The 22292-nt window shown below is 39.6% G+C and overlaps 2 protein-coding genes across 2 annotated transcripts; both read right to left on the bottom strand.

Annotated features, from left to right (window-relative positions):
* Positions 1-1443: 1443 nt before the first annotated feature.
* LOC118407359 (ankyrin repeat domain-containing protein 29-like) lies at positions 1444-7491 on the bottom strand. The gene is made up of 15 exons (XM_035807823.1): positions 7487-7491; positions 7305-7437; positions 7093-7191; positions 6881-6979; positions 6461-6559; positions 6250-6348; positions 6038-6136; positions 5395-5499; positions 4766-4864; positions 4561-4659; positions 2316-2414; positions 2118-2216; positions 1770-1868; positions 1565-1657; positions 1444-1449 (listed from the first exon to the last, which is right to left on the bottom strand). The coding sequence occupies exons 1-15, from the start codon at positions 7489-7491 to the stop codon at positions 1444-1446; spliced, it is 1332 nt and encodes a 443-aa protein (XP_035663716.1).
* Positions 7492-8605: 1114 nt separating this feature from the next.
* On the bottom strand, positions 8606-13519 carry LOC118407357 (ankyrin repeat domain-containing protein 2-like). The gene is made up of 5 exons (XM_035807821.1): positions 13397-13519; positions 9666-9764; positions 9458-9556; positions 9249-9347; positions 8606-8659 (listed from the first exon to the last, which is right to left on the bottom strand). The coding sequence occupies exons 1-5, from the start codon at positions 13517-13519 to the stop codon at positions 8606-8608; spliced, it is 474 nt and encodes a 157-aa protein (XP_035663714.1).
* Between the last annotated feature and the right edge of the window lie 8773 nt (positions 13520-22292).

The following is a 22292-nucleotide window of genomic DNA, read 5'->3' as shown; positions in this document are numbered from 1 at the left end:
ATATCCGACTTTCTGATGCATTTTATTCGACCCAAAATGTTGATGAAGGCTTTCATGTTGTGGTACATTGGATCCACATTGTCCATTGCAGTTTCTGTGCTGTGGTGTGCTTGAAACAGATCCTGTATCAAGGCTTCTTGTTGCCTCTGGAAAGCAGAGAAGGAAGCAGTGAACACTTGTAGGGTGGAAAATTTATTGTGATCCGCATGAACCTTTACTTATTAATTAATGAGTATTGATGTGATCATTACAAATATGAATAATGAAGGCAGCAGGGGGAATTAACATTAAATTAACATCATATACAAATGTATGAGTGGTTCTCTGAATACTACACAGGGGGAATTAAAAGAACACTAAAATCCAGAATGGGGTGTTGTTTTTGAATAGATGATGTATCTATTCAATGAATACACGATTAGCCATCATTTTGCAGAATTCCATGTGAGGTGAATTTAATAAGGTGACATGAGAACAATATCGCATTAAACTAGAGTTCCACGACCCCATACCTTTGCCAAATGATTCTATCTTTTACAACTGCTGTATTAATTGTTTGTCATTAATTATGCAAATAAGGTTCGCATTTGCATAAATTATATAACTTGATCATCTCCTCCACCAAACAATAGACGTACACAATCTATATGTAAAGAAAGAAGGCTTTTGTCGTACTGTCTGATAATTTATGTAAATTAGGACCTCATTTGCATAATAATTAATGTTCAACAATGTTCACCTGTACAGAACTTACAAATGCTACACGTAAGAAGTTCCCGTCATTTACGACTATGACATAATATAATTTTCTCATTAATTATGGGAGTTAGGTCTTCATTTTGCATAATGTACATCTATAAATATTTTTCTCTTTCTCAGTTACAAATGTCACATGTTGCAATGGTCCTATAATTGACTTGAACGTGTTTAGACAATTTCCTGATTAATTATGCAAATAAGATTACCATTTGCATAAATAATATGTAATTATTTACATATGCTAGGGGGCCCAACATCTAATCGTTTCCAGGTCTCATCAAGACCTACCCACATACCGAATATGAATACAATCCATCCAGGCATTCTCGAGTTATGCTGGTCTTCTACACAAAAAATAAATAAACACACAAATGCTACCCAAAACATAATGGTCTTCTCAATTTTTCAGTATAACATCAAAATTTGATCTTGTTCTGTATCTATCTTACCTTCACCACATCTGCTCCAGCCTTCGGCAGCTGCTGCACAACTCCTAAACGTCCATTTAGGCCACAGCAAGTAAATATTATGGATGACATCCTCTGCAGACGGCAAAAATAGTGAGATAGGGTGAAAAAAACAAGATGGGTAAAAAAAATGGCTAAATTTTCGAAATATACACAATAAACGTTAAAAAAAAAAGAATTGAAGCGACAAAACATGGTATCACAGCCTACAGGGCATTCATTTCTGTATTCAAGATGTGAACAATAGTGTGGTAGACTGGTGTCACTTACCAACATGGCAACTACACTCATGGCTTCCATATTGGGGCCACTTTTACAATTTTTATGTTCCTTTGTACCTTTAAGTGCTTCTCAATAGCCTTGTTCAGCAGCTGCTGCACAACTTCCACGTGTCCCTGATAGGCTGCCATGTACAGTGGTGTGTCTCCAAACTGTGAATGGGAAGAACATGATGTCAAGGAATATCGGGAAGAAACAAGTTCTGAATAGTGTGTTAATTTAGTGTTCAGTGTTAAATCTGATCACATTTTGTATCCACCTTACCCGTGCAGCCTTGTCCACATCTGCTCCAGCCTTCAGCAGCTGCTGCACAACTTCCACATGTCCATTCTGGGCTGCTATGTACAGTGGTGTGTCTCCATCCTGTGATTGGGAAGAACATGATGTCAAGGAATATCGGAAAAGGAGCAAGTTCTGATTAGTGCATTAATTTAGTCTTCAGTGTTAAATCTGATTCATTCATGTCCATTCTGGGCTGCCATGTACAGTGGTGTGTCTCCATCCTGTGAGTGAGGAGAACATGGTGTTAATGAATATCTGAAAGGAGTAAGTTCTGAACAGTGTATGTATTAGTCTAGCGTTAAATCTGATCTCTTTTTGGATCAACCTTACCCGCGTAGCCTTGTTCATATCTGCTCCAGCCTTCAGCAGCTGCTGCACAACTTCCACATGTCCGTGATAGGCTGCTGCAACCAGTGGAGTGCCTCTATCCTGTGTGTGGGTAGAACATGATGTCAAGGATTATCTGAAAGGAGTAAGTTCAGAATTGTGCTCAATATTAAATCTGATATCTTTTTGTATCCATCTTACCTGCTCTGTTTTGTCCACATCTGCTCCAGCCTTCAGCAGCTGCTGCACAACTTCCATATGTCCATTCTGGGCTGCCATGTACAGTGGTGTGTCTCCTTCCTGTGAGTGAGGAGAATATGGTGTTAATGAATATCTGAAAGGAGTAAGTTCTGAACACTGTGTATGTATTAGTCTAGTGTTAAATCTGATCTCTTTTTGTATCCACCTTACCTGCGTAGCCTTGTTCACTTCTGCTCCAGCCTTCAGCAGCTGCTGCACAACTTCCACATGTCCGTGATAGGCTGCTGCAACCAGTGGAGTGGCTCCATCCTGTGAGTAAAATGAGACTTACATGTAATATTGGGAAGGGCAAAACGTCTATACAACGTGCAATGTACATGTACACTACAAAACCTGATCTTGTTTCGTATCAATATTACCTGTTCTGTCTGAATCCGTTATGTGAGAACTTGTTCAGACTGGATCTCAGGAAGAATAACGTTCTGTACAACATGTTATTGTTTTTCAAAGTCTAAAACAATATTGGCCCCTGCACAGTGTAGCAAGCTGAATGAGACTAACATCTGCTTAGAGATGAGATGATATATTGGCGCTAACTGTGCCGAGATCAACATCAGACCAGGCGCAAATGCTTATGAACAACAGCTGTGGATTGTTCATACCTTAACGATGGGGGTTTAATTAATATTACATTAGCTATGAAAATTGCAAATCTTTAGAAAATAAACTTGCACCATCTTGCACATACTTGTAGACAACATGGAAAACTACATGCATACGGATGCAGCATATAGATAGGAAGAGTTATAGCTGCCAACATACATACATGACCAAACACAAAACCCTCTTTAGGTGACCTTCCCGGAGATATGTATTAATTCTGTGAAGACAGCACATTGGAATCATAGAATCATGTAAATGCATGAAAAGGTTAGTTTAAAATCTTAACTGTAGAGCTCAAAAAGCTGTAACAGTTGATTAACAAGTTAAACATTTCGTGCAACAGTGAGTGACTGAAACATGAGGTACCTCTCACAATAATGTTGGCTGATTTGGATAATGCTTGTATTGGCCAAAATGACCTAATCTGTGATATATGTACTTACCATTAGGCCAAAGAAACTTTGTTGCTGAAAAAGAGAGGGGGAGCAATTATTGAACACATGTAACAATAGATAGAAAATCTACATAAATCCTTCAAGCATTGATGTGAAAACACTTTTACAAAACGTTGTACATTTCATAGAATCACTAGAGCCATTATATAATAATTTGTTTAACATTTTGGATTTCATGTGCATAATTAATGAAGTGACAACAAAATCATTTGGCTTATGTGTAGGACTATTCTCCATGAGGTTTTTCTGTGGGTTTTTGGATGGTGGAATTTCGCGGAAATTGGGTGAACAATTGGCGAGGACAGTCAGTCCATTTGGCGGGAAACATGTCCTAGATGTTACCCTATACTGACCAAACTCCCCATGCAAATCATTCACCCTATGGAGAGCGAATATCAGCTGCATTTTTTTCAGATGAAATAACCATTTTCATTAAAAAAATGGCATATGGAAGGTTAAAAAGAGAGGGTACCAATTGAGACCGAGAACAGCTTCATTGAAAAAAAATAGCATTTGTCGGGTCCAAAGTTAAAATTTTATTCAGTTTCTGCCCCAAATAAAGTGACGAAACAAAACGTCTATTGGAAACTAGCAATCCGCTTTTCACTGGAATTTGATCATAAAAGACCATATTATACTTTCATAAAAGACCATATTATACTTTCAAAATAGGTTGAGGTTAAACCAAGTTAAACATAGTCATACCACAAATATGCAATTTAGGGCATACATTCCATAGATAATGCAACAAATGTTGTCTGACATTGATGACATTGCTAAATTTTCAACACAAGCATCCGTATCTACTTTTACACCGAGAATTAGAAAATGTGTGTTGTATAATATGATGTGAATTGGTTATTTTCTTCTCCATTTTTCTGTATAACATCCAGATTTCATCTTGTTTTGTATAAACCTTACAGTTGTACCTGCTGCGCCTTGTCCACATCTGCTCCAGCCTTCAGCAGCTGCTGCACAACTTCCACATGTCCATTCTTGGATGCCATGTACAGTGGTGTGGCTCCAAACTGTGAGTCGGGAGAACATGGTGTCAAGGAATATCAGGAAGGAGCAAGGTCTGAATAGTTTATAGTATTCAGTGTTAAATCTTATGATATACATCTTACCTGGTCCACCTTGTCCACTTCTGCTCCACCCTTCAGCAGCTGCTGCACAACTTCCACATGTCCATTCTGGGCTGCCATGTACAGTGGTGTGAATCCGTCCTGTGATTGGGAAGAACATAATGTCAAGGAATATCAGCAAGGAGCAAGTTCTGAATAGTGGTTTAGTACTCAGTGTTAAATCTGATCTCTTTTGTATCCACCTTACCCTCATAGCCTTGCCCATATCTGCCCTAGCCTTCAGCAGCTGCTGCACAACTTCCACATGTCCCTGATAGGCTGCTGCAAGCAGTGGAGTGGCTCTGTTCTGTGTGGGGGTAGAATGTGATGTCAAGGATTATCTGAAAGGAATAAGTTCAGAATTGTATACTACTCAATGTTAAATCTGATCTCTTTTTGTATCCACCTTACCCGCGTAGCCTTGTCCACTTCTGCTCCAGCCTTCAGCAGCTGCTGAACAACTTCCACATGTCCCTCCTGTGCTGCCATAAACAGTGGTGTGGTTCCGTCCTGTGAGTGGGAAGAATATGGTGTAAATGAATATCTGAAAGGAGTAAGTTCTGAACAGTCAGTGTATGTATCAGTATTAGTCTAGTGTTAAATCTGATCTCTTTTTGTATCCACCTTACCCGCGTAGCCTTGTCCACATCTGCTCCAGCCTTCAGCAGCTGCTGAACAACTTCCACATGTCCATTCTGGGCTGCCATAAACAGTGGTTTGGTTCCGTCCTGTGAGTGGGGAGAATATGGTGTCAATGAATATTTGAAAGAAACAAGTTCTGAAAAGTGTATGTATTAGTCTAGTTTTAAATCTGATCTCTTTTTGTATCCACCTTACCCGCGTAGCCTTGTCCACATCTGCTCCAGCCTTCAGCAGCTGCTGCACAACTTCCACATGTCCATTCTGGGCTGCCATGTACAGTGGTGTGTCTCCATCCTGTGACTGAGGAGAATATGGTGTTATATGGTGTTATCTGAAAGGAGTAAGTTCTGAACAGTGTATTAGTCTAGTGTTAAATCTGATCTCTTTTTGTATCCACCTTACCAGCGTAGCCTTGTCCACTTCTGCTCCAGCCTTCAGCAGCTGCTGAACAACTTCCACATGTCCATTCTGGGCTGCCATAAACAGTGGTGTGGTTCCGTCCTGTGAGTGGGAAGAATATGGTGTAAATGAATATCTGAAAGGAGTAAGTTCTGAACAGTCAGTGTATGTATCAGTATTAGTCTAGTGTTAAATCTGATCTCTTTTTGTATCCACCTTACCCGCGTAGCCTTGTCCACTTCTGCTCCAGCCTTCAGCAGCTGCTGAACAACTTCCACATGTCCATTCTGGGCTGCCATAAACAGTGGTGTGGTTCCGTCCTGTGAGTGGGAAGAATATGGTGTAAATGAATATCTGAAAGGAGTAAGTTCTGAACAGTCAGTGTATGTATCAGTATTAGTCTAGTGTTAAATCTGATCTCTTTTTGTATCCACCTTACCCGCGTAGCCTTGTCCACTTCTGCTCCAGCCTTCAGCAGCTGCTGAACAACTTCCACATGTCCATTCTGGGCTGCTATGTACAGTGGTGTGTCTCCATCCTGTGATTGGGAAGAACATGATGTCAAGGAATATCGGAAAAGGAGCAAGTTCGGATTAGTGCATTAATTTAGTCTTCAGTGTTAAATCTGATCACATTTTGTATCCACCTTACCCGTGTAGCCTTGTCCACATCTGCTCCAGCCTTCAGCAGCTGCTGCACAACTTCCACATGTCCATTCCGGGCTGCTATGTACAGTGGTGTGTCTCCATACTGTGATTGGGAAGAACATGATGTCAAGGAATATTGGGAAGGACCAAGTTCTGAATAGTGTGTTGATTTAGTGTTCAGTGTTAAATCTGATCTCTTTTTGTATCCACCTTACCAGTTCAGCCTTGTCCACATCTGCTCCAGCCTTCAGCAGCTGCTGCACAACTTCCACATGTCCATTCCGGGCTGCTATGTACAGTGGTGTGTCTCCATACTGTGATTGGGAAGAACATGATGTCAAGGAATATCGGAAAAGGAGCAAGTTCTGATTAGTGCATTAATTTAGTCTTCAGTGTTAAATCTGATCTCTTTTTGTATCCACCTTACCAGTTCAGCCTTGTCCACATCTGCTCCAGCCTTCAGCAGCTGCTGCACAACTTCCACATGTCCATTCTGGGCTGCCATAAACAGTGGTGTGTCTCCTTCCTGTGAGTGAGGAGAATATGGTGTTAATGAATATCTGAAAGGAGTAAGTTCTGAACAGTGTATGTATTAGTCTAGTGTTAAATCTGATCTCTTTTTGTATCAACCTTACCCGCGTAGCCTTGTCCACATCTGCTCCAGCCTTCAGCAGCTGCTGCACAACTTCCACATGTCCATTCTGGGCTGCTATGTACAATGGTGTCTCTCCACCCTGTGATTGGGAAGAACATGATGTCAAGGAATATCGGAAAAGGAGCAAGTTCTGATTAGTGCATTAATTTAGTCTTCAGTGTTAAATCTGATCTCTTTTTGTATCCACCTCACCCATGTAGCCTTGTCCACATCTGCTCCAGCCTTCAGCAGCTGCTGCACAACTTCCACATGTCCATTCCGGGCTGCCATGTACAATGGTGTGCCTCCATACTGTGATTGGGAAGAACATGATGTCAAGGAATATTCGGGAAGGACCAAGTTCTGAATAGTGTGTTGATTTAGTGTTCAGTGTTAAATCTGATCTCTTTTTGTATCCACCTTACCAGTTCAGCCATGTCCACATCTGCTCCAGCCTTCAGCAGCTGCTGCACAACTTCCACATGTCCATTCTGGGCTGCTATGTACAGTGGTGTGTCTCCTTCCTGTGAGTGAGGAGAATATGGTGTTAATGAATATCTGAAAGGAAAAATTCTGAACAGTGTGTGTATTAAATAAATTTTGGGACCGCATTGTAAATATTTTGCATAAATCTGTCTGTACATATTATGTAAATACTTTACGCATCTGAACTGTAAGCAGCGACACCTGTCCTGCATTACAATGTGAACCAGTCAGAATTGCCCTGAAGAAAGTAACAGACGGTCACCAAAACGTTGGTGTGAATAAAGCAATGGTTGTGTAAAAAGAGTCTCTTTATTCAGTTACGTACCAACCTGATGAAACTATTCACGGAAATGTATGTATTAGTCTAGTGTTAAATCTGATCTCTTTTTGTATCCACCTTACCCACGCAGCCTTGTCCACATCTGCTCCAGCCTTCAGCAGCTGCTGCACAACTTCCACATGTCCGTGATAGGCTGCTGCAACCAGTGGAGTGGCTCCATCCTGTGAGTAAGATTCTTACATGTAATAGTGGGAAGGGGAAATCGTCTATATACAACATGCAATGTACACTACTAAACCTGATCTTGTTTCGTATCAATATTACCTGTTCTGTCTGAATCCGTTATGTGAGAACTTGTTCAGACTGGATCTCAGGAAGAAGAACGTTCTGTACAACATGTTATTCTTTTAAAAGTCTAAAACAATATTGGCCCCTGCACAGTGTAGCAAGCTGAATGAGACTAACATCTGCTTAGAGATGAGATGATATATTGGCGCTAACTCTGCCGAGAACAACATCAGACCAGGCACAAATGCTTATGAACAACAGCTGTGGATTGTTCATACCTTAACGATGGAGGTAATATTACATTAGCTATAAAGATTGCATAAGATAGTTCAAAATCTTAATTGTAGAGCTCAAAAAGCTGTTGATGAATGCAATAGTTGGTGTAGTGTATTCAACTTACAGGGAACAGGAATTGACTGTCTGACAAAGTATATACCCGCTGAAAAATAGAGAAAGTACATGTAGCAAAGAACACATAAGACTTTAAAATTCAATAGTTATCTACACAAACCATTAGTATTGATGTGAACTTTTCACAGATATTCTTGAGCCATTCTTGATTAACATGTTAAACATTTAGTGCAACAGTGAGTGACTGAAACATGAGGTACCTCTCACAGTAATGTTGGCTGAAAAGTCTATTTGGATGATACCTGTATTGGCCAAAATGACCTAATCTGTGATATATGGACTTACATGTACCATCGGGCTAAAGAGACTTCGTTGCTGAAAAAGAGAGGGGAAGCAATTAATGAGCACATGTTGCAATAGATAGAAAATCTACATAAAACCTAATCAAGCATTGATGTGAAAATACTTTACAAAAATGTTAATGCTTTTTATAGAATGTACCTGAGCCATTATTCCATAATTTCTTTTACATTTTGGATTTCATGTGCACAATTAATGAAGTGACAACAAAATCCGCTTATGTGTAGGACTACTCTCCTCAAGATTTTTCTGACAGCTTCATTGAAAAAAATACATTTTATTCAGTTTCTGCCCCAAATAAAGTGACAACACAAAAAGTCTATTGGAAACCAGCAATCCCTTTTCACCAGAATGTGATCCGAGATGTCACTTATGATATACATGTAGGTTGAGGTTAACATTGTCATACCACAAATATGCAAATTAGGGCATAGATTCCATATTCAATGCAATAATGGATTAATGCTAGACCCTTTTCGACACGAGGATCCGTATCAAGTTTTACACCAAGAATACCGGTAAGATCACATAATGTGTGTGAATTGGTAATTTTCTTCTCAGTTTTTCTGTATAACATCCAGATTTGATCTTGTTCTGATCTTACCTGGTCCGCCTTGTTCACATCTGCTCCAGCCTTCAGCAGCTGCTGCACAACTTCCACATGTCCATTGCGGGCTGCCATGAACAGTGGCGTGTCTCCAAACTGTGAATGGGAAGAACATGATGTCAAGGAATATCGGGAAGGACCAAGTTCTGAACAGTTAATTAGTACTCAGTGTTAAATCTGATCTCTTTTTGTATCCACCTCCTTACCCTCGTAGTCTTGTCCGCATCTGCTCCAGCCTTCAGCAGCTGCTGCACAATTTCAACATGTCCTTTTTGGGCTGCCATGTACAGCGGTGTGTCTTCGAACTGTGATTGGGAAGAACATGATGTCAAGGAATATTGTGAAGGAGCAAGTTCTGAATAGTTTAATATTAGTGTTCAGTGTTAAATCTGATCTCTTTTGTATCCACCTTACCCGCGAAGCCTTGTCCACATCTGCTCCAGCCTTCAGCAGCTGCTGCACAACTTCCACATGTCCTTTCCGGGCTGCCATGAACAGTGGTGTGTCTCCGAACTGTGAGTGGGGAGAACATGATGTCAAGGAATATCGGGAAGGAGCAAGTTCTGAATAGTGTATTAGCGGTCTGCCTAAACACCACAAACAACCACAAACGACCACAAACGACTCTAATAAGCAGTGTACATGGGGCAACGACCTTGTGTGATGCACTGGAGACAATATTTATACATTATGAATTTAAAAAACGCAACAACTCCTACAGATTCACGAGTTATTTCGAGTTAGTCCTCTGGTTTCAAGATCGAAGCAATTCTTGGCCGCCATGTTGGATCGACCGTGCTAGGAGTCATGATGGGGGAAGTTCTCGATACCTTCCTCGGCTCTATAGACGGCAGGGTGATAAAACTTTGAAAGCTGTTGTTTTATAGATCATAGCATACCGCAATTCTGTCATTGTCAACTTATAAAACTTGTATGCTAAGTGTTTTTCAGCCTCAATGCAAGCAAGCACAATCCAACATGGTGGCCAAGAATTGCTTTAATCTTGAAACCGGACAAACTCGAAATAACTGGTGAATACGTAGGACTTGCTTTTTTAAATTCATAAACGTATAAACAATGTCTCCAGAGCGTACACAATGTTGTTGCCCCATATGCACTGTATATTCGAGTTGTTTGTGGTCGTTTGTGGTTGTTTGTGGTCGTTTGTGGTGTTTAGGCAGACCCGTGTATTAGCATTCAGTGTTCTGATCTCTTTTGTATCCACCTTACCCGAGTAGCCTTGTTCAGAGTGAGTAGAAGTTGTTGAGGATGACTTGAGATGGGAAGGAATAAGTTCTGTATAATGACCTTGTCTAAATTCTTAATCTGATCTTGTTTTGTATCCTATATGAGCCTGCCTATATCGTAAGATAAAATAAATTGTCCCGCCACAGTCATCAAGTCAATACGTGAAAGGTCACCCGGTGAGCGCACATTTCAGCATTGTTTAGATGAGACCCAAACACATACAGTTACTACATTTAACTCTCACCACTCCCACCTACCTCAATGTCCATTGGCTAAAAAAGTCGTATCATACAGTAGCAGCTTACAGTATAATGGAGAAAATTTACGGACCACTCTACCTTCTAATCAACGATACGTAATGTTACAACTGCATTACCAGTAACTCCATTGTAATTCTCTAGTTGCTTACATGTATATCTATGATTTTGATATTGCTACTAATTTTTTTTATGATACTGTTGTAGTGTTCAGTGTAAGATAATTAACATCCTGGCTTTTTGTTTTTCAAAATTAATGTAAATCCCAGGACTACCTGAAAAAAAGTTGACTTCTATATTACCTGGCAAAACAATGTGAAACAAGTGGATTTCGACAGAACTATATCTATCATAGTTTTTTTTTTTTTAATTCTATATCAAAGTATGTTTTGTCTTAAAAAAGGCCAATGGTATGTAACATCTATTATCATAATACCGGCACGTTTACGACGATTTCTCTAGCCATACTGATTTGACAAATTGCCAACGCATCATTTTCTCCAGTTACATGTTGCTGTTATAGGTTACCCTTGCCACTTCTGTGTAACTTTTCTGCCACTCTTCTCCTGCTAAAAGCGCAATATTGTGATTGTAACATGCCTCAGAATTACACGGCGAACGGGCGCGTGGTTGGGAGGGGGTAAAAAATACCGGCAGGAAGAAACACGGCACAATTAACTGCCGCTATGTACCTTTATACATCCTCTGAGGTTACTTCCTTTCCTGTTAGTAAATGCACAAAACATAAAAAACCTGCATGAGCATACAAAATGTCATGAGAAAACGGACGTATACTGTCAAGAATTTTCATTTAACTTTTGTCCGTCACAACCGCTATGACGTAACACTTTACTGCTAGCGTAGATATAAAAACGGCGGGAAAATGTCGGCGTACGTTCAATTTTGCCCATTCAGCCGTAGATACGGGCGATAGTGCAACGGTTCTTCACACTTTTACACGAGTGATAGGTCACCAACAGAAATTCAAGATTGCTGTTGAATCATGTTCGTCTTGTGCCGTGAGCATGTTTGAGTTTAGTTTATTTATTCGCACGTAGAACACAAAAACAAAGAAATGTACATTGGATAAAACAAATACTGTGCGGGAGGAAGGGAGGAAGCCTAACGGCTTATGCGAGCCCTACCTCCTATAACATATGCAATTCTAATGAAATAATTGAGGTGATAAACAATTGATAACAAAACAAGGAAATGTATCAACTAAATTAACACAAAAAAGCCATCAAATAGAGAAGCTAAATAATAATTAAATTATTAAAAGCAGGGAAATATATCAACTAAATAACAACTTAAGCTATCAAATGGAGAAGTTAAGGAAAAAATTATTGGCAACAATTTAAATATTGATACTATCGTAACACAAATGAAGCTATATAATAAATAGAGAAGCTAAAGTTAACGAATTAAGAAAAAACAAGGATATATCGTAACTAAAGTGACACAAATAAAGCTATTATCAAATGACTAAAACAAGGAAATGTAGCAGCTAAATACCAAATGATTAAAACAACAATTAAATTATTAAAAGCAGGGAAATATATCAACTAAATAACAACTTAAGCTATCAAATGGAGAAGTTAAGATAAGATGTCAAATGTCAGTGGGAAAGGAAAGTAGGTGATTTTTTAGATTGCGTTTAAAACTAATTATTGATGTTAAACATTTTAGATGGAGGGGGAGATTATTCCAATTAATTATACATTTGTATTTTACACTCATTTGGGCTACTGACGTTCTAACTAGGGGAATATGGAAATGAGCACTTTGTCGTGTTTGGTAATTATGAAAATGAGAATTAAGATTTAGAAGACCATTAAATGTTTCTGGAAGAGAACAGGTTAGGAATTTAAACGTAAATAGCATCAGATGAAGTCTGTTGATATCAAAAATATTCAAAATCTTAAGTTTTGTAAACAAAGGTGCAGAATGTGCATGAAAACTGGCGCCCGTGGCTGAACGAACAAATCTTTTTTGGAGCAATATCAGGGGCTGTAGTGTGGTTTTGTAGGCGCATCCCCAGACTATATTCCCGTAGGTTAGGTACGGGTATATTAAACTATTATATATGGTAATAATGGTTTTTTGAGTAAGAATATGTTTAAGTTTTCCAATGATACCGATAGTTTTTGAAATCTTTTTACCTAACATAGTTATATGCGATTTCCAGGTCAGTCGATCATCAATGATTATACCTAAGAATTTGGCTTGGCTCTCTTGAGACAGGGGCACACTTTTTAAAAAGATTTTGGCACTTTTGTTATAGGTTTTATTTCTATTGCAGAAAATTAGATAATATGTCTTCTTAACATTTACTGATAATTTCATTTAACTTTGTGTAATTATGATCTACAAATCTGGCAATGAATGTGACAGTGTGTTCGTCCCACGACAAGCTGCCTGTCCCGAAAAAGATACTGAAAACTTTTGGCCTTGTTGTCTTCGAATGCATTGTTATCGATGCTTTGTAAATGATGTATTAGACACCTAGATGTCTGAAGTGTGCATACATGTTATTTTTTATCTGCCGGTATAAGTCTTACTGCCGGTATTATGCCAATGCATGTTACATAACAAGGTAGATATCGCATTATCCATTCATCCATGCATGCTACAATGTACCTCATCAGCCATGTCCACATCTGCTCCAGCCTTCAGTAGTTGCTGCGCAACTTCCACATCTCCATCCCTGGCTGCTTTAAACAAATGTTTTAGTTGTTGTTGTCCTTTTGTAACGTCGGCCATTTTTCCAGACGTTGTCTGTTGGCACTGAAATTATATTAAAAATACAGAGCACTCAGGGATATCAAGTCAACGACAATATTGCAATTTGAAATCACCATCCGTCAATTTGATATACCTAAACACCCCGCCTCCAAACACGACAGGGATAAAGGTGAACTAGCATTAATTCATAATCAAAATTTAACTACGAGTCTAGGGGTGGCTACATCCTCCTGTGAAGCAAGTAGATTTCGATGTCAATCAACACGACCATGAAGCATACTATAACAATGCCTGTACTTTCATCGTGTATGTGAAGCTTCAGTTAGAGCAATATCAATCTTAAGTGAGTGAGGTGCCATGTCTTGTGTTTTTTTGCAGTGTTTTATACTTTGTTCCATGGAGATGTACATGCAAGTGTACGTACCATGCCAAAGACATGCAGACTGCTACTAAAATATACACAAGCTGTTTTAGCTGCACATACTTTCAGTCTTCTTCTTCTTCGTGTCATCACTACACTTTTCTGATCCAGTACTCCGCACACTCCCTTCCTCTGGGGGTCAAAGCTTCCAGATCTTCCCTGGTGCAAGGTTCGGACAGGAGGGGGCAGACAAGAAGGTGTTATACTTTCAGTGAAAGGACCTTTGTCAACAAAACATGCAGTCGGAATTACCGTTCCCAAAAATTGACTATTTGTAACGCTGTCTCAAATCTGTGCCAATAATTAACGATAGTTCACCTTTATCCGCAGGGTAACCTATATCCGTTGTTTTCAAAAGCGGCTATTTAGGGATATCAAGTCGACGGACGATAGTTTTAAACTACTGTAGTTTGAACACTTACTAGTATTACAACTTGAAACCACTGTCCGTCGACTTGATATTCCTTAATACCGTCACAGTGGGTAAATGCAACAAATATAGTATGTTACCCTGCGGATAAAGGTTAACTAGCATTACTAATCCCTGAATGAAAATCTAATGTTACTTCAATTTTTTTCTCCCACCTCAACAACTATCTATTATCCCAGAAATCACAATACTGAGCAGGAGTTAAGAAAACAAAATCTCTGTGAAATGCTTAATAATATATATAAATTTACTTACATTCACATGCCTTCGCTCTACCATGCATGTGCTACATATACATTTGTATAAGCAACAGAAGGGCCTGGAGACAACTCCATCTTCATGGCTACCTTGTCCCCCCAACGACCTGGAGGTCAAGCCACTAGGTAGGTAGGTAGGTATAGGTGCAATTGAGCTGAGGATATTAGCATGGAGGAATGAATATACAGCTTCATCAATATAGTGCATCTGAGTTGGTTAACAGCATTATGGAAAAAGGTTGAACTAAACAGTATGTTTACCATCTCCCATTTTGTGAAGAATGTGTCATCGGCGGTGTACGCTTCACAGTCGCTACAGGTATCACATGCTGAGCAGCAGTCAACTGAGTTTGAGTTGTACCAGACACAATCACTCCCGTTTTTGTTGGCCTCCAAGCATGCATTCCACCTTTTGCCTGCAATGGTTGCACATTGCAGGCTCACAAGGATGCAGAACAAGCGTAGTCCCATTGTCGACCTGAATGTTGGAAATATTTAAGTTTACATGATTCGTCTTGGGGAGGGGGGCTTAGTAGCAGTTGCAAGCATAATGTAGCCAGTCCAACCATATCAGTTGTACTTAAAAACAAAGCTATATTGGTCTCCGGCGTATGGGATATTTTGTTATTGACATATATCATGAGAAAACGATTTCTCCACCTCTTTCCTTATGCAAAATTTATTAACACTTCATGACACATATAAACTCCCAGTCAATACATAGAATCAGCACTTAACTGACATAGAATTAAGCAATCTCGTGTCGTCGGAAAACATCTCCGGTGTGGAAAAAATAATTCACTGATATCCCTTAACCCAGTTTTCACTGATGGCCCTTGGAACATAATGCAAGACGTCAAATTCGTATTAGGCCAAATAATATCCCTCCAGACGGTTATTATGGCTTGCCCCAAAGCATAGCAGTTCTTCCATATGAATTAACGAGGAGGTTATTTTATGACTAGTTAGTTTATGAAGTACAGCCGGTCTTTGAATTCCGACACTGTAAAAAAGGACACAAAAACGATACAAATACAAGTACTACTACTCACGTTTGCGATCCCGTCTGCAACATTCAGCACTTCGTGGTGCGCATCAACAGGTGTGCCTGTTGTTTACAGTACAGCGTGTCAGACAATAGAGCTCCGGTACAATGACGAAGGGTATTCCCCATCTATTCATAGCTCGGACATTTAAGGGTAAAATGTTCAAAAACAGACCCCAAAGATTTCTTCTTTGGGCTTTAGAAGACCAGGGAATGACTACTGTGGATGCTCTAGTCCGTCTGTTAACGTTATTGTATAATTTTCTATACAGTTTTGGACAAAATTGTACAAAACTGAAAGAGGAAGTGGTAGTTATGATCTCATCGGGTTTTTTCCATGGGTATCGGTCATGTGATTGATGAATTGGAAATACCCCCGGTGAGGCGCTCTGGAAAGTTCTACGCACTGCACTAGCCAAAGACTCACTGACAATGTAACCTTCGAGCTCCCAGGGGGTTCAAATGCTGAAGATCCCGTTAAATTTGTGCTTTTGTGTGAAAGCATAAGGTGTTGGTGTTTCTGCTAGGTCGTCGGTACTTGTGCTCGGAACAACCTGTGTCGTTTAGCGCGGATGAAAAAAAACAGACATTTGGAAATTTTGTAGCCGACGAACGACATCCCGAGTGAGCAGGCAGCGCCAGTCGATGCGGCCGTTTGGGTGGTTGCACGCAATATTCAGAAGAGGTATGTACCACCTTATGTCTGAACAAATGATTTGGATTTTAGGATGGCAAGCAACTGGAATAGGCCGGCATTTAAGTGTTTGGGTAAAGTCTAAGTTTAAAAGTCTGCATTACTAACAAAGTTGAACGATATTTGAGCGCGTGCAGTTTGTCCGTTTTGTGCAGTTTCGCGACGATACTGGAGACACCCTACTTCACAGACTTCGCACACAAACAAGCCATGCAATCTCAGAGCAAACTACTATGTATCAAGTGATTTAAGCTTGTTATGACGGAAAAGGTTGTCGTTGATCCTAACACAGTTTCGTTATCATGAAAATAAATGAAAATCTTATGCCAAGAAATTGTTTCCCGAATATGAACGCGGCCTCCAGCTAGTCCCGTTCGTAGATTTCGGGAGCGAGAGCGTTTATTTTTGCGATAGCGCTGATTCGCGTTGCTTTTGCTATTAGGTTCTTTGTGCCGTCTTGCGGTAGAAGTCCGAAAATCGCGAATCAGTGCTCCCGCCAGAAAAAAAAAAGATGAGTGAAACAGGCCAGTACAGCTCCCAGGCGACAGGATAGAGTCTTATAGAGTTGGGAATAGATTTGCATGGTTTGGGATCAAGTTGTAGATACGTTTATATATATATATATATATGCATTAAAGAACAACTTAGACTTGGATTTCTTATTAGGTCATGTTTGATTTACTAGTATATGGATGTCATTGTCTGGGAACCCCAAGTCTAATGCGAGCATGCAAATAAAAAGAAGATTGTCAAAAAAAAGAAGATTGTCAAAAAAAGTTGCAATAATTATGAAACCTTGGTGGTCAGAATGGCTGACAAAATGACTAACCACAAACTGAAGAGTATGTTCCACTGAACAAGAGATACTTCATTTTTGGGTCCTTCTTGTTTTCTTTGCGATTGAAATTTAGATCAGTTTACAACATTTGTGTCCATTTATTGTAACTTACACCATACACTGTACATCCTTTTGATTATGACGACAATAATTTTGCTCATGGCTTTGGATTGTACCGATGATATCTTCAAATGTAGCTGGCCCCAGAGTGATAAAATAATTGATGATGACATTTTAACAGTTCAATAGTGACCACTTAAGTTCCTAGAATTAAGTTACCCTTAACATTTCAAAGATTACAGTAGTCAGTATTTTGTCATTCTGGAGCAGCTTTGTACAATTAACAGTATGGTCGAAAACTTTTTTAAAGTTTGAAATGGCCGTAAATTGATTCATGAGAATTTTCTTAGATTAGAACGTGATAGGAATCTCATACTTGTGGCATATCTGTCTTTGTTTATTCATTCATCGGATACATGTGGGTTATCCAGTACCACTGCAGGGCTCATTTCCAAGGGAGTCGATGAGTAAACAGAATGCAAGTTAAAAAAACGTAGGTCATAATAAAAGCAAAAGGAGATAGAAATTTAACTGTACAAACAAACCCATACAACGCAAATGAATAATGATAATCGTGGTAAATCATACAAATGCAAATGTGTTAACAATGTGGGAGGGGGTTGTTAAGGTCAGATTGCATTCAGAACTCAAATTGGGTAAAAAGGAGCACTAGAAATGTCATACTGCATTTGAATTATGCTACATGATGAAAATTTCATACATTAATAAATGATGATGGCAGTTTAGAATGTAACTTATGAAATATTTTTAAAATGTAACTTTAAAATATTCTGACATTACGTCCTGTGTCATTTGTATAAGTAACGATTGATCATGGGCAGGTCAGCCACCAAAATTAGTCAATCATCCATTAAGCTTAGTTAGTAAGGAGTTTCTACAATGGATAAATCTCAGAGTCCTTAATATTGGGGAGTATTGGGGAGTATGGTGTCTGGACAAGTAAATTTGGGTAGGGTCCTACATGTATTACTAATTGTCGATTTTCTGTATGTTTCATGTTGCAATTAGCCCTCGGGCAAGAACTTGCAAATAAACTTCTTCTATCAAAATGCCATCAGGGCTACTGCTGAGGGATGCCAGCAATCTCAATTTACTAAAGTGAACTTCTACAGTGGGTGGATGCTTGGTGTTTGAATTGGGGATTACCCTGCATCACAGTGTAAACATCCTAACTTCCTCTTTTTAAAAAAAAGTCTGGAGTCATAGATTGGAACATGTATATGAAGGACTTCCTCTTTTTTGCATTGTTTTTGATATTCGAGTCATTTAGCAGCAATGCCACGCAATATTTACCTTCACCATTAAAATTTCTTTTCGAGTCGATTGTGAACGACACTTCTGGACTGACAGCCTATTTCCAGAAAACTTAAAGAACCGGCTTGTTTTTATCTGATACTCGTGATGTACAGAATACCAATTACTGTAGGGGAAATCTTTTATTCTAAAGTTGTATACAATTTCATCTTTATTACTTTGTGACTGGAGGGTAAACTCCGTCGACTGCAGAGTATTGTAATTACATGCTTGAAAAAAGCATGTACTGTTTCTGGTAGGGATCTTTGGGGGCCCCAAAGCCCTTTTCCGTAGAGCGTAATCGGCGGTTTTAATTCTACGTACTACGTAGCGGGACCACTCGAATTCAACGTAGGGCGTAATCGGTGCATTTTGCGTCGAGCGATATTGGCCCCTTTAATTTAACGTATTACGTAGAAGCTAACCGGATTTTACCGTACAACGTAATTCATATAAATTTTTCGTCAATCGTAATCAAAGTTTCATTAAACTTAACTAGTCTACCGGCAAATTTTACCCGCGAAAATGCTGGAAATTGCGTTTCAAAGGGTCCAGATTTCAAAATTTCGCCGGACATTCCTTGCTATGGCTCAACACTTCGGCACTGTACATGGTGAAAATATGTTGCGGGAGCGTTGTCCCCCAACTAGTAGAAATCTTTGTACCGACCTTAGCTATATAGCTTAGTTAACAAGCAAAACGTGCCCCTTAAATGGAGGAAATGGCATTTCAGAGGGTCGAGATTTCAATTTTTCTCCGGGCGCCGGGCGGCCCTTGCCAATGCTTGCGACGGGTTGGGCCTCCGGCGCTCACGACTCTCCGGCGCTCGTCGCCCTCAAAGACGTTTCTCTGACAGAAATGTCATTACATTGAGCATAGGGTCTGTCAGTAAAATTTGTCCCTCAAAATGCAGGAAATGGTGTTTCAGAGGGTAAAAATTTCCAAATTTTCCCGTACCTACCTTGCGACAGTTTGACTGTTCGTGCTTTCGGCACTCGAAATCTGAAAATGATGTTTGGGGGCGTTGCCCAGCTTAAAGCTAAAACCATCTAATTGGATGCTATTTAACTTAGCTTAGTCTGTGAGCAAAATTTGCCCTTCAAAATGCATAAAATGGCGGTTCAGAGGGTCAGGATTTCACAATATTCCCGGGGGAGCATGCCCTCGGACGGCCTAGGATTGTCGCGCCTCCGCTTTCGGTGCTACAAGTGCTGAAAATTACGTCACATGAGAAATTTGCTGTCGCCGCCTTTGGCCAGCAAGACGTCTTTAGAAGTTAAGTTTTAATCTTATTGATGGAATTATCAGTTTTGTTTAGATCTCATCTTCACATGTTCTGCCGTCGGCGGAGTTCAGCCAAAAGACAATAAATATTTGCATAATGCATTATGAAATTTCGTAATTTAGCGTAGAGCGTAATAAAGTGTCCATAATTTAGCGTATTACGTAGCCGGTCCTCCCAAATTTAGCGTAGAGCGTTGTCGGTACCCCCCCTTGGGGGCCCTCATCTTTGTGATTCCGGACCAATATCTTTAGAGCCTCTGGATGGATTGCGATTTCCTTTGCTATGGGGATAGAGTGTGTGACCTATTGTGCTATTAAGTAGATTAGAAGTTTGCTGTTGCTTTGTGGTTTGTTTAAAAAAAATTATTTACACCCCTTTTTGACAGGAGTAGGGTGGTCCCAGTAACTGATACCGTAACAGTAACTGATAGAGCATGCCAGATGGGTAATTAGGCATCCGCTGGTGCGGGGTGAATCACTATATACACATTAGGGATATGAAGCTGATGGCTGCACAGATCCACAACTAGTAGAAAGAGTAACTGTGACTATCCCTGTCACCTCTGTATGGAACAAACCGTTATATACACATTAGGCCACAGCAAGTAAATGTTATGGATGACATCAGCGCGCGCATTAATTTTCGCCTGATTTCAGAAAAAAAAACAAGAATTTTTTTCTTCTGCAGGGATGGTCAACATGACGATAAAGTACCAAAATGAGCAAATATATTGTGTTATAGCCTGATAATTGTTCTTGTAGAAGTGACACTTGCGAGGTACCCAGGACTGTAGTTGTAGAAGTGAAACTTATTGGATAATTGTAAAAGTGACACCAATATGGAAGCTATGAGTGTGGTTACCAACTTTGTTGGTGATGCCAGTCTAGTACCACACTAGTGTCACTTTTACCACACCAGTACATGTCTTAAATACAGGAAAGAATGCCTTGTTGGCTCTGATATCATGTTTTGTCCCTTTAATTCTTTTTACAACACTCATCACAACTTTATGGAGCCTATTTTTGAAAATGTAGCCATCTTGGTTTTTTTCACCCATCTTGTTTTTTTTTCGCCCTATCGCACTATTTTTGCAGTCTACAGAGGATGTCATCCATAAAATTTACTTGCTGTGGCCTTAGGGATATGTGCCAGGTGCAGGTGTAACAATAGGAAATAAAAAGGAAATGGTCAGAGGTCACCAGAAAGGTGTAGTTTTGGATTTTACCGTTTACCATAGGTAGATATATAAGAACAATGATGGAATAATTTTGCCAAACGTCAAACCATATCAAACCCACAACACACCATACGCACCATCACAAAACAAAATATTTCAAGCAGGTTTGAGTTTTCAGACTCTTGTTAGTCTATGTCTTCAGTGTTCGCATCTCTATGTTCCGTTTTGCCGCATTCGTATGTAGTTTGGCATGCCGTCTGTACTCAATTGAGTGATGATGCACAATCTTCTTTTTCGCGATAGCTGTTGTTATAATCGATGTGATAACTTCAGAAATCACCCTATATTTTCGGTATTGTGGAACAGGCAACGTGGTTTCGGCATTTGGTAATCAGCTTCAGGTAATCTCCAAGCAGATAGGGTGGGTTGTGTGATTGTCTAATGCAAGAACAGCTGTTGTGGTATGGGAATCCATCAACAGACGTAAAGTTTTCCGGAACTTAGACTGTCAGTCTGGAATTGTATTGTCAGCTGTTTAACAAAGTTGTGTTTGTGTGCTAGAGTGCGTATGAACAAGGTAGCGTTCATTCAAATAAAATCATAAGTTTACAATTGTAAGGAATAAAATGCAGATGCTTGCTGTTTCTTTATACACAGCCCCTTTTCATAATAGCACAGTAGTGACACAATGGAGTCGTCAGGACTGCCGAGACAAAGAATGGACCTGGTATGTAAAATGGTATTCACTTTATAACGTTATCCATTTTTTAATGATTCAGAAATGTAGTAATACATTGTATTTCTAAAGTATGTGGAAAACATTCCAGATGCCTTGGTTATGAATTATGCACAATATTACAAACCAACAATCAATTATAAGTCAATTAATCATCACCCGATTGTACACCCATTTGGAATTTAGGGTCATCACCAATCAATTTGCAAAGTACCAACAAAGGGATTATCATATCTTTCCAAAACATTTTCAGGAGTCTTTGTTCAGCAAAAATCTGGAAGATGTACTCCAGAGGACAAGGAAGGAACTGCAACAGACGTCATCCCCTGCTGGTGATCTCCATTTGGATAGTCGACTGCAAGATGACCATAAGGGTATAAAATCAAGTAAATCAGATGTAAGTACGTCACCTTTACCTGTTATGGGACTATACCATATTATAAATAGTTGTCAGACTAGCCTGACTAAATTGTGCTCTTAGCGGCTGACCCGACAGTTACCGCACCTCTGGGAAAGAGGGTCATTAACCCAGCC

Source organism: Branchiostoma floridae, unplaced genomic scaffold (genome assembly GCF_000003815.2).
Source record: "Branchiostoma floridae strain S238N-H82 unplaced genomic scaffold, Bfl_VNyyK Sc7u5tJ_1326, whole genome shotgun sequence".
Classification (NCBI taxonomy): Eukaryota; Metazoa; Chordata; class Leptocardii; order Amphioxiformes; family Branchiostomatidae; genus Branchiostoma; species Branchiostoma floridae.
The sequence above is the reverse complement of the archived record's forward strand: the minus strand, read 5'-3'. Positions and strand labels throughout refer to the sequence as shown.

Bases quoted from the DNA above. Each gene is read 5' to 3' on its own strand.
- LOC118407359 (XM_035807823.1), bottom strand. The intron at 7,192-7,304 runs GTAAGGTGGATA...TCCCAATCACAG, and splicing joins ATGTGGACATGGCTGAACTG to TATGGAGGCACACCATTGTA. The intron at 6,980-7,092 runs GTGAGGTGGATA...TCCCAATCACAG, and splicing joins ATGTGGACAAGGCTACATGG to GGTGGAGAGACACCATTGTA.
- LOC118407357 (XM_035807821.1), bottom strand. From the start codon at position 13,519: ATGGCCGACGTTACAAAAGGACAACAACAACTAAAACATTTGTTTAAA. The intron at 9,765-13,396 runs GTACATTGTAGC...CCCCACTCACAG, and splicing joins ATGTGGACATGGCTGATGAG to TTCGGAGACACACCACTGTT. The intron at 9,348-9,457 runs GTAAGGAGGTGG...TCCCATTCACAG, and splicing joins ATGCGGACAAGACTACGAGG to TTTGGAGACACGCCACTGTT.